This window comes from Ciconia boyciana, chromosome 2 (genome assembly GCF_034638445.1).
Source record: "Ciconia boyciana chromosome 2, ASM3463844v1, whole genome shotgun sequence".
Taxonomy (NCBI): Eukaryota; Metazoa; Chordata; class Aves; order Ciconiiformes; family Ciconiidae; genus Ciconia; species Ciconia boyciana.
The window spans coordinates 65601474-65614509 of NC_132935.1; the positions used below are offsets into that span (position 1 = coordinate 65601474).

A 13036-nucleotide genomic window follows, 5' to 3' on the forward strand; every position below is an offset into this window, starting at 1 on the left:
GAGAGTAAAACACAGAAGCCCGTTTTTTTTTTCTTAGTGTTCGACTAGCTTTTCTTTTCCAAAGCTGAATAGAAGCTTTTCTCTGGAAGTGTTTCAATTTCCATATTCACATACTATTAATGGTGCGCAGTCAAGAGCAAGAGCACTAGAAATGCAAGTGGTCCCCAAACTGTAATGAAACAAACCATTGCAGAATGACGGTCTTTCTCTTTAGTCCCTTTAATCCTTCATCAAGCATTGCTTTCTCAGCACTGAATGCCACCTTTTCCCCGCACCCCCTCTTCCTCTCTCTCTCTGTTTTTTTTTTTAATTTGCTTTTCAGCATGACAGGCAGTGGCAGTTTCATTAATTAATACTTCTCCAGCCCTCGAATCCACCGCTGTTTTTCAAATGTATCAAATAGTCATTGTGAGCATCAGGGAGGTTTTTGTTACAGTGCTTAACTTCTTCATGCTGTCCAAATCACATAAAGTTTAATTTTTCCAGTGTCTCAAACTTCTCTTGATTAATATAGATGCCTTGTGCTGCCACAGTGCTTGCCAACTCCACTGTTTATTATAAAGGAAATAAGGAACCATGGGACTGATTAGTACATCAATTTATATATATCTTGTGTAGCATCTTCATTTATTTTAAAATGATTAACAGCGCAGAGGCACCCCCCTCCTCGCGGAGCGCTGGTTTCAGTCTCGCGCAGCGGCTCCGGGCGAGGCGATGGCTGGCGGGGAGGCTGCTGGGGGGGCGCGGGGCGGCTGCGCGGGGGCTCCTCCGCCGCCGGGGCTCTAGGTTCCCTTCCGGAGAGGCAGCGTGTGGGCGACCTCCGCACCGCCGTGGTCTCTCCCCTGCAAGAAGGACGACACAGGGAAAAGCTCATTCTCGCCTCTGCTCCCACGCGCAACCCTCCAGCAAGCCCTGCTGGTGTTCCTTACCCTTTATTAGCATCACGTACATTCATTCTGGCCCACCACATCAGAAGTTTTTTGGGTTGGGTTGGTTTTTTTTTTTAATCATCTCCAGCAAGACAAAGTGTGTCAGGCCCATATAAAGTCCCTGACGGACTAGAAGAGCAAGTAATAGCGTCTGATGGAGCAGTTCAGAGAAAGCTGAGAACAAGGAGGGGAAGAAGAGGCCTCCAAAAAGCAGAACTTTGAGCTCGCCAAAAGGGATTCATAAGTAGATCAGCGTTTTAAAAAGGCTGGAGTTTGAGGTCACAGAGGCAGCTAAAAGAAGAAAAACTGAATTCTTGCACAGGTCTGTCAAATGCTAAGGCAGCTTTTTTTTTCTCCCTTGTCATCTTTCTTTTATTTTTTAGCCAATTTTCATGAATAATTACCATGTTGAAAAAATAGCAGGGATATTCCAAAATCAAGCGAAATTAAAGATAACATCATGAATAAGTGGGAGCCTGCAGCTCCCAAGAAAAGCTTTAAAATGACATTTAGAACATCACTGTCGGAACAATGCAGTTTACAATCCTGATCCTAAAACAACATGGCAAGATTAATCTTACATAAATGCATTATCCTTAAGCTAAAGTCTTGATGAAGTGAAACAGACCATTTTAAATTAATGCAACATAAAATACGGCACCCATGTAAAATCCAAGCAAGTTTCAAGCTGTGCCTATGGCAGCCCTCGAAATAGCTAAAGAAAGCCCAGCTCTGGTTGACATAATGTATTAAGTGCATCTCTTTTGTTAATAGATTTAGAAAATTCCTAATTAAACCTGGCCCGAGATTCATGACATTTACCAGTCAAAGTTTGGTTTAAGTCGGAAAGATTTGCAACAAAATTAAAGAAAAAAAAAGCTGCTGTACAGACAGCAGTATATTTGAAATGTAGGAAACAGTAACTGAATGAGAGATGTGATAAAACTTCCTTAGTTGGATGCTGAATTTCCTGCAGTAAACCAAGAAAGATGCTTTACATTTTTGCGCGGCTGCATCATGCCTGAGAGACAGAGCCACAATTCCAGGAGGAGGCATTCATCATTAAAACGTCTCGTATCGAACCGGCTCTACGTACATGGGGGAGCGCGGCAGGGTTTTGCCGAGCCGGGGGAGGAGGGAGGGAGAGAGGGAAGGGGGTGGCAGGTGCCTCGCCCCAGCTTCCCTAGGTAAGAACTAAAAAAAGAGGTGCAGCTAGGGGTGCTTTTTTGGGATGGATAGCCTGCGGGCTGCTGGACAGCAGAGGCATGCCCTGCCGGTCTGGGCACCACCCAGCCACGGACCCGTGAAAGGGGTAATCCATAAGTGAAACCTATAGCTTCCATGCCAGAAGCTGCTTTCATACCAACTTCTAGGGCTTTTCACCAGTGAACAGGAAAAAATCAGTTTGTGTGCATGTTAATATACTGGAGACAGATTATCGCGTGACATTGAAATAAACTGCAATGACTGGTTTGGAGCACAGATACCGCTCCAGTTTGCTGGCAAGGGGAAGGTGCTGGGACAAGAACTACAGCTGCTAATCCTGTCTATAATGCTCATAAACTAATGGACGTACAGTACATGCATACTACTCGGATGCCAGTACAGCAGCCTCCATGATGCCTTGATTGTTTGCATTATAATCTCCATATGTATGAACGAGACAAATTAGGTTGCCATTTATTTGTTCATTATCTATTATTTTGATTAATGGAATTCTTGTTCTCAGAATAACTATTTAAAAATAACATTTGCAATAATGAGGACTGAACTATTAATCATGATCTTTAGAAGAACCTCTGCAAGGAACTGGGGCAAGACATTTCATATGAACAAATGTCATAAATAGGACTTCTAACAGACAGTGCTAAATTTCAAATGCAAAAAAGAAACCTCAACCAAACCCAGAAACCAAGGGTTTAAGTAACTTTTTAATCTGGTTATTTTTTTGCTCCTCCCCTTCTCTCCAAAGTTGCTTTAGGACACGCAGGGCTGTACTGTACGTGGTCTATAAAAAGATTAGAGCTAACAGATGCCCCCCCAGCCTTTCCCCCAAGCCCCTCTGCAATATGTATATTGTTTTCTTGACGGTTCATTCCAGTCTGTCTATCCCCCAAATTCTGACTATTCACATTTATTCTATGTCAAATATTGAACACTACGAGAAATATTTAAAAATAGTTATAATGGAGAAAATTAAGGCTATTGGACTCCTTAATGAAGGTGGTTTACCCCTGTCACAAAGGACCTACTGCACACCTCTCTTTTCAGTGAATGAGGCCCAAGAACTGTGGTGTCCACAGCTCTTTCACACAAAAAAGGACCATCACTGCCTCCTGGCATGCAGAAAGCTTCAGCCAGAGCTATCCACGATACCAACAGTTCATTTTTTTTTCCGTGGGCTTTAGCTTTTAATTAATTTTCCGTGAGTAAAAGGCCATTTTTCCAGAGAAGTCAAAGGTTGGATTTTTGGGGGTTTTGCTCGTTTCACTCACACAAATGGCAGAGAACTTGGCGTCTCTGGCTCCAGCACTGCAAGTATGCTTCACATATATATACTCTCAATTTGATAGAACTCTTCCAGTAAATCATGCCTTTTGAACACCCAATTACTCGTCCCCTAAAATGTTTAGCACATATTCTTTGACACAGCACTGATAAACTGTATTCCTAAAGCAGGCCAAGTTTTTATATGTTCTTAAAAATGCAACAGAAGAAGTTAAACGCAAGGCATATGTATTAGAAATTGCTACCACTGCTGTCACCATTTTGCAAAAGCAGGCTAGAGACTGACTCCTGTGCCACTGAATGCACTTGGGAATTGGGCTTCTGGCTGCAATGCTGCAGCATCAGGCAGTGCCTCTGAAATGACCCCATGCTTTAGGAGAGCTTTGCTTTAAGAGCTCCAGCAGCTTCAAGATACATGAGGTCGCAGGGACCCTTCCAAAGGGGAGCCAGCTTTTGTCTTGCCATGCATAAGCAATTGGAGCGCACTCCCCGAATTCATGCCTACTAAATCAGATCTTTGGATGCTGCTTAGTGTATTCCAAATTAAGATACATATTCATTGTGGATAAGCAAGCTTAATTATGGATATATTGGGATATTTAGCATTTATAAAAATATTCAGAATATTCAGTATGTTTAATATGGCAGCATTTCAAGAGAATCTACATGACTTTGCACAGATTGTATTGACTCGGGGTATGTAATGAGCATTTTTTGTCCTTTAGACAAAGAAGAGTAGGAAATATTCCAAAGTTCACGTGAAATTCATTTGATGTAAAAATGTCCCTTTTTTTTTTTTAAAGCATTCAGGCAGAAGTAAGAAACCACAGTAAATAATGTTATGAAGGAGATGAACATCTTATTTCCTATGTTTTGTTTATATTTCGTTGGTACTGATAACAAAGCATGAAACACAGCCCAGTGCTAATATTATCAAAACTGGGTGTGTATGGTCTTCTTTAAACACCCCTATAGGTGGCCTGCTTTTCAGTGATGCTGAACACCTGCGTCTCCGGTTGGTGGTTCATTACCTTAAAGTAGGTTTCTTATTTAGACACCTAAATATAGATTTAGCTGGCTGATTTTTGAAAAAGCCTGGCTTTAGACCCTATTTTTAACATGCCGAATTAAAATTATTCTGTGAGGAAACTGCTATATAATGTAGCACTGTTGTAAGCTACTATGCTGGGGGACTGTAAAAGCCCTACCTAACATTCTTTCATAAAGGAAACCTTTAGAGATGATCTTCTGGTTGACTACTGAAGGGAATGGGGGAACCGTGAAATACTAATGTTAATATTTTTACTCTTTAGCAGACTACTCAGGGGAAGATATTTTACCTGTAAGGAGGAAACATTATGTAAAGTGAATCATTTCCACTTAACATAAAAAAACCCCCTTTCATTCTCAAGCTACCGTACGTGCTAACTATTGTTTCTTGCTCGGAGCATGTGCACGGCACTTCTGTAACTTGAACTGACTTTACACTGTAAACTCTCCTGAATAGATCTGTCCCCAATTAAGAAATGAAATGAAGACACGGAGTGACAATGTTTAAAGTGGAAAATCGTAATGTTACCAGAATGCTGCAAGCATCGTTCTCGGTGCGAGCTCATTTCTGTGCTTCTAAAGGCCCCTACAGCTGCAGGTAGAAATGAGCGTATTCCCTCCCTAACACCCAGGGACTGTGCAGGTGGAGTCTTCTGGGGGAGCGCCAAGCCTGCTCGTGATGAGAACAAGCAAAACGGCAGACAACTGAATAATCCTAACCGACACAGACGCTGACAAACTGAGACAAAGGCTGATACCGAGGAGCAAACAAGACAAAAGAAAGGGAATGATCTCCTGGAGAAGTAATCATACCGCAGCTTCTGTGGAAGAAATACTGACTGGCAAGAGACGAAGCGATTCATGAAGCTAACCCCTACTCAGTATTCTGCTGTCTTGAGAGATGCTGTAATTTAATCAAATACTTTGAAGACAGATTGACACGGACTGAGACTGCAAGAGCAAACTACATTTGCCGTGGAAGAAGTTAGTCAATAAATTCTGGCATGGCAGTAGTTTACAAAGACAAGATTATGAGTAAATTTATTGTGCAGTAATATAACCCGAATTACAAAAAGAGTCCAGATGTGGACTGAGCTGCCACATCTCTTTTTGGATAGATACAGCCATTTCAGAATTCTTTGGAAATGTATTTCCAACTTTGACCTTACATTGTCTTTTAGAGGAAAAAAGCCCAGATGCCTTCAGAATCTGATCTCAACTACACGAGATAAAACCATGAGCATGAAAAGATCAAAGAGCATTTTAAAGACGCTTAGGTTTACTAAATCTACATTACTAAACCAATGAGAACTGAAGAGTAGTTGAGCTAGTTTGCAGAGCTGCAGTGTTTCACTTTGTTACATACTTCTACTGAGAGGTATGTCCTTGCACAGTTTTACTACATAAGCATCATAAGGAGAGCACTTTCATCTAGTTCTCCAACTATAGCATAACTTTGCTGCTACTGTTCCACAAAAGCAAAGCAAACACTGCCCACAACAACAACTACTGAGTGCTATGCCATCTTGAATACTTTATGAGGAGAGTTGTTGGCCACTCCTACGGCCTGACGGCAACTCAGATACTCCTGTGGCAGTGGCTGGGTTCCCCAAGTAGCCTTTGGGCCAGAAAGGTGCAAATGCAACAGAGAAGGTCCTAAGAGTCTCCATGAAGGGTGCAGCATATGAACTATGCAATGTGGTGCTGCCTAGCGAGGATGTTTACTGAGCAAGTAGAAAGCAACTCCTGAACTTCATGAAAGTAGGACTAGCATGGAGATGCATTCTCTAAGCATGGCCGAAACCATGTGCAATCGTTTAGTAAGAGACAGGAGGACAGGAAAAGTGCTGTAAGTCAAAGTTAAACTAAAAACGTGGATGAAAGAAAACGTGAGTGATGCTGGAGGCAGTTTCACAATGAAAGAGAAATGCCCATGAGAAGCTGTACCCTGAAACCCACCTGCCAAGCTGGAAGATGGAGTGGGAAGGTCCAGGTTATGACACTGGTCTCCAAAGACATAAGACAGATGAAACAAATTCAGTTTAATGGTTTTCTATGTAACAGCTTTGTCATGTATAATTCAGAGCTCTGAGAAGTGTTTGTTAAGACAGGAAACTCTGTATACTAGAAACAGGAAAGCACACCGCCACACAGAGTCCACAGAAACTGGAGGATGAGTGCCTTTCAAAGGCCAGATACTGGATATCAGGGTACGAATACTCTTCAGAAAAATACAGACTAAGTGTTAATTGTATTGTTGCAGCAGAAAACACGTTAGTTGTAAAAGCAAATTATTTCTAGGAATTCTTCATGTACTATCTCACTATTACAGAGCATTGCGCATTACAGAGTTACCTATCCCACCCACTCCCCAGTAAGCCGGTAGCATGTTTATTTAAACACTAACTACCTGCTCTACGATTAACTGACTCTCTATATAACAGCCTTTGATAAAACGCTTAAAAAATTTAAGAGCTAAAAATCAAGCAACACTAGTATTATTTATACATGTTATAAAACAGTCAGCACTTTAGTGATGAGTATCACTGTGCAACTTTTTCCCAGCTACCACATTAAAAGCCAAACATCCAATTAATTGTAAAACATACTTGTTTTGGGGCATCTGCGGAGGTGGTGTGAACTTCAGTACCTCGGAGTCCATTAGACTCAAATACCACTGTGGGAACAAAGGGGCTTGTTAACAGATGAACATTCAAGCTTCGTTAGAGTGTGTACATTATTTGAGACCATTACAGATTAACCACGTTCAAAAAAAGACACCAGCTACTAGCCTGTGGCCGGAAAATACCAATTTACCGTAACACTTACTGTAAGAGACTGTGCTAATGGCAGCCTAGGGCCACTGCCCTTTTTAATTCAGACTTCGGCGCTGAAGAAAGCAATCACTGACAACATTAATTATCAGTGTATGCGTAAAGGGACCCTCTTCTTGCATTACTTACCATTTGGCCTCTGTCATTTTGCATCAGACTGGCTTATGTATGCATCATTCACACTTTTCAGGAGGAACCCGCTAGTCTCACTGTCTCATGCAATACTCGGGAGGTCTCTCGACACCGGTGGCTTTAGCCTCCCACAGCCTCAACCACAGACCGTGCCAGGTTAAAAATGGCTGGTAGGGATTTCCCATTTTAGGGCTGACCGGTCTGTGGAAAAATCTCATTTCCCACAAAAATGTTCCTGTCAACAGCAACGATGAGGCAAAACAAAGCCTTATGTTGTGCTGAAAGGGGTACTTTGATTTCAATTTGTGCTGGTGGCAACAGAATTCATTAGCATATTCATTTCTGAGTACCCTACTCTCTAATTAAAATAAAAGATTTGCAAACAGACTTATCTTAAATGCATTGCAATTTTATGGAGTTCGGGCAGGGATCAGGTAAGCAATATCCGGAGAACAAGAGCAACAGTCGTAAAAATAAAAAACCTGTCTATTAGATTTAGGTACTGGAATTACTTAGGTTAACATGGTATGTGAAATGTAATTCTTGGCATTTTGTTAGCTGGATCTGAAAGCAGGCAAGCAGGAAAGGGAGAAAGCAAGAGCAAGTGTGAAAAGGTACCTGCGTGGGACCTCTGATGAGTCCTGAGGTGACTGGGTTGGGTAAAGCATTTTCCACATTCTCTGCAGACGCAGTCTCCTTGGCGTGTTTGTGTCCTGAGCATCCCTGTAGTCGGGAGGGAGGGAGGGAGGAGGGGGTGGGAGGGGAGAGGAGAGAGGAAAGTTGAGAAGAAAACATTATGCCAGAAGAAAACATCATTAGTATGTCTAATGTGTCATTATGTGAGGCTACCTTCAGGCCCTGGATGACAACTGTCAGCCTTCATCTAGGCACTGGCTGACAGGCCAGGCACACACAGGACTGCAAGAATGCATAAATTACATTGAATTAAAAAATGCTCCCCATGATGTGCCCGCACCAGGACTGGCATGTCAGGTGTGCGCTTTTCAGAGCAGCTGGATCCACTTCTCAGCCATCACCCAGCTTTGTCAAGCAGTACATCAGGCAAATCAAAGTGACTCCAGCGTGGCGGAGACAAGTCACATGGATAATAGGAAGTGAGCAGGACCAGAGCCCGACTGTCCCCCCCGGGCGGCAATACCTCAGAGACAAATGCAGAGCGAGTGGAGCCATCACAGACTGATCAAACCTTTCGCCCCTGCCTACCTGCCTGCCGGTGCTGCTTTGACCCCGGACCTCTGAGGCACAGACGAAAGACATCTGTGAATGAAAGTGTCATTCCGGACATTTTGAGCTGGTAGCAGCGCAGCAGCCTTCCCCCAGCCCTGGATAAACATGTTTTCTAGGCCATTAGCATTTGTGGAAAACCGCTCAAACCTCTCCTTTACCTCCAAAGGTCAGTTTACAGCATCTGACTTAAAGGGCTGGTCTTTGTCTTTTTGCTGCTGATCAAAAAAGACACATTTGACTTTTATTGGGCTTTTTTATTAGTTTAAAAAAAAAAATATGTTTGAACATCATCTTTTCTATTTTGGTAAAACGCCCTCCTCAGAAGGAAAGAGTTGATGTTTCCATTTGCCACTGGAATACTTTGGCTTTTAAAGAAATACTCAGGGGGTTGTCAGCGGAAGTGAAGTTTCAGCTTTGCTGTCCTTTTTTTCCCCCCATTACAGCATTTTAAAAGAATAAAATAGTGAAGAAAAAAGTGGCAACAACCCCCCTCCCCACCAACTGAGAAATCAACTGCAGGATCCCAGAGGGCTCATCCAAAATACAGATGCTGTACCTGAAAATGCATGGAAAAGAAGACAGGTTGCCATTTACTCTGCTGGTATGGCACCAAGTGTCCTGTGATGGTTTTTATCACAGCATATATTGAAAAGAAATATCTGGCTGCAAAAAAAACCCAACCCACTCACAAATTGTTCTCCCTTTCTATAACAGCACCTCCTGCAGATGGCAGCACAGTCTGTGTAATGTCACTGAACACACTCACTCCCAACAATTAAGTTCCTGGCAGTCAAATACAAGATCACGATTTAGGGGCAAATCCAGATCACATATACCCACACACAGAGACAAAAATACCCCCCAAAACCCCAAAGTCACATAAATTTCAATGAGAGCTTCACCGTACTATAGTAAGTCAGATTTGCTTTGTAAGGCAGTCAAGATTAAAGCAGATTTTCTTGTCTGCTACTAGCATTTTCCCCTCACTGGCCAGAACTACCGCTGCAAGCTTGAAAGCAAAGCTGAGCGAAGTGCGTTGAGAGACCAGATGTGGCCTTTGCCAGACCACTGCCAGACAGGCAGGGCAGGGCTCTGCTACCGGCAGAGCGGCTCCCGTGGAGCCTGGGAGACCTGGGTTCTTCAGGTGGTTTTGTCACCTCTGGAAAGACATTTAATCTCTCTATACCCCAAGTCTCCCTCTGTGAAAGGTGAATACGCTTGTCTCGGCAGCCATTATGGGCCCGATCCGACAGCCTTCATGGAAATACTGCACCCCCTTGAGTCGTGCATGAGGCAGGTTGAGGATGCAGCCAACGTACCCTGTACAAAAGCCGAAGGTGAGTGGGTTAGGACTTTCATCTAACCTCTCCCTAGTACTCACTTTATCATAGTTATTTAAAAAACAGGTGGAAAAAAATGGATTGCTTCCAGGTATATTTGCCATTGTTGCATTTCCTAAGGAGCACCATAAGGCTTTTGATAGTTCAGAGCTTTGAGCTATGGGCATCGCTGCCGCAAGGCAATACCCCTGTGAGTCATCACTCAGGTTATCCTATATGTGAACAAAAGAGGGTGGATGACTACAGGTGTTAGCAAATTAAGGTAAATGAACGTGACTATCTGAATGGGAGCTCCTGCAAAACCAATGCACAAAGCTGGTCTCAAAGGAGCCCCAGGGAAAGAGTGCATCTGCTGCCATAACCCAACCTTTCCTAATATGGTGATTCATGTAAATATCGCGAATAAAATAAATAACCACTATTAAATAAAACAATAAGATTCTCTCTACAAGCATTCGTGAAGATTGGGCAGTGTGAAACAAACCTAGCCTAAACACAGCAAGCTTTGTGTTTGCAGCTGTATCACAACAGTACATACAACTCTTTTCCAAGGACACACTGGAACAGACACCAATGTAGAAGAAAGGATCCCAGAAATAAATCCAGTCACTCTAAGGGAAGTTGAACACTGCCATACCACACACTAAAATATTCTACTACGATCCAAGATGAGGTAGTATACCAAACACCCAAGTAAAGCCTATTGGGAACATTCAATTAGGAAAAAACCCATGTGACAAATAGTATACCCAAGTGGGATTTTTTGTTGTTGTTTATGTCACAATTGCTATATTCACATTGCCATATTAAGACTTAATTGTATGATGCATACTGACTCAGAGGGCTCAGTCTAGGGCCATGTGTTATTTCAGACAAGGTTCATTTACCCTCCTCTATTCGCAGTTGGTAGGATCTTGTTCCTTTTGCGTGCAGCAGCTTTTTATTTTAGTGCTATGAAAAACAGCCATCATGCCAATTGGTTTGGAGAACCATCAACAACCTGGAAGTTGTATATAAAATAAAGACAAGCTACATAAAAAATGAAGTTTCAAATTCTGAAAACTTGATTGCTGTAAACCACTTGGAATGAAAGAAGAGATTTCAAAGCAGAGATGGGCACTAAATAACTCCCAGTTAAAGTGTCTCTGGAAATCACTGCCCAGCAAAAACATTTTGGCAGTAAAATCCCTCTTTTAGAAAACAGGTAAATAGAGACTTCCTTGGAAACCCTGCCCCTACTTTACTTTGCCCAGCAGTCCTCATGCTTCTTCAGGTGCCTGCATTCACTAAGTCAGCTTCTAGTTTCCTAGCCTTCACTGTTTCTCTCCATCCCTCTTAACACGGCTGGGAGCTCACTGGATCAGTAAGATTTCTCTGAGCAGGCTGACACAATGTAGTATTAAATAACATCAAGGAGGGCATCCACATGAAGGTACCCCAAGTTGATCGTGGAACAATTAACTGATATTTAGAGCAGGAAGCGGGCAGGGAGAAACTTTAGACAACATTCCTAGGCACTGGATGGCAAAAGCAAAGTCGGCCGGACCAAAACAGGAAGACTGACCCTGCAGTTTTAGAAACCGAGCATGTCCTCCTCTGCTTCCTTAACAAAAACCAGGAGCCTGATGTTAGTTGCAATCATCACACAGCCTCTAACCACCTGTGAAACGATCTACTCAACAGTAATAAATAACAGTCGGCTCCTACGCAGCATTACTTTTTAAATGATTGAGCAAAACTGACAATGGAGTGGCTGAAAGGTGCACCTCATGGACTATTTCAGATAGATTTTGCCTTCCTGTCTTCTCCAAAAGGACTTCCACCAAGACCTGATCAAATACTATGGTTCCTTCCTTGCCTCACAGCTGCCAGAGTGGTCAACTTGCACACTCCTTCTAGGCACTAGACCATGGCTGTCCTTAGAGTACCAGCTTCTGAATGTCCTGGGTTTCATCCCACTTGCAAAATGGGGTCACAAGCTCCATTTCACACATGCTTTTGACAAAACAGAGAGCATTATGTCAGGTGAGGACACTGGAACACCGATCTGGAATGTGTGCTCTTTCCATGTGGAATTCAGTTCTTGCACAACTTCTACTAAGAGAAGCAGCTTATAAAAAAATGGGATGGTTTACAAATGGTGAGAGCTGGGACTATGGCTCCCATTCTCCCCCCCTACACACACACACCCATCTCAAGAGTAATAAAACAGTGTGATTTTCAGTTTCCACTGAGACAAACTAATTCTGGCAGATAGTCAGAAGAGTATGGTTTAAAATGCAAATAGAACTTTTTTTTTTTTCCTTCTTTTTACACGGCAGTTGACTGGCAAGAGACAGAAAGAGACCTCTGATACTTTTTTAGTCCCTGAACTTTTAAACTGGCTATTTGCACAACTGCCTTTCCTGCTTACATGAATTAGCAAGCATGTATTTGGCCCCACCTCTTTCTAATTATAAACATACAAACAGATCAAAAGAATAATTTGAAAAATACAATAGCAGTCTTTGATATGGACAAGGAAGATCTTAAGACTTTTGTCAAGGAAGACAAAGGACGCTGACAAGTAATTATCTATCTCTGTTGTTAGAAGACTCGTTTGCAGATGAAATTGAAGAAAACCTCCAAAATAACACCACAGATAAGCCCCAGAGGATGTTTATTTTGCCCGAAGCAAAAGGATTATGATGTGTGCCAGCACCAGCATATCAGGGGGATCTTTGTGTGACAGCACATCTGTGTAACTTTAGCCTGCTTGAAGCAAGGGGACAAAGGAACAGTAATACTCCAGGTGGAACCAGATACATTTAACCTGCGACAGAAACGTCACGCAGTGCACGAGGGGGGATGCTGCAATGTTAGAGATCAGTAAACAAACCTATTCAAGCCTATCCAGAAATGATAAAAACAATGAACTTGTAATCCCAACCGTTAAAGGGAGTGAAGGAAGAAACTGTGAAACAGCGTGTCATGGCTCCGAATGCAGCAGGAACAA

General features: G+C 42.6%; 1 protein-coding gene across 3 annotated transcripts in view; it reads right to left on the reverse strand.

Moving 5' to 3' along the window:
* Nucleotides 1-619: 619 nt before the first annotated feature.
* Nucleotides 620-13036, reverse strand: part of ZNF516 (zinc finger protein 516) — a 105024-nt gene continuing 92607 nt past the window's right edge. For all 3 annotated transcript variants that reach the window (XM_072852845.1, XM_072852847.1, XM_072852846.1), the window contains 3 exons: nt 8072-8176; nt 7097-7164; nt 620-842 (listed from right to left, as the gene is read on the reverse strand). In XM_072852845.1, the coding sequence (XP_072708946.1) occupies nt 783-842; nt 7097-7164; nt 8072-8176 (233 nt within the window). In that variant the 3' untranslated portion in view covers nt 620-782. The remainder of the gene's footprint in view (nt 843-7096; nt 7165-8071; nt 8177-13036) is intronic.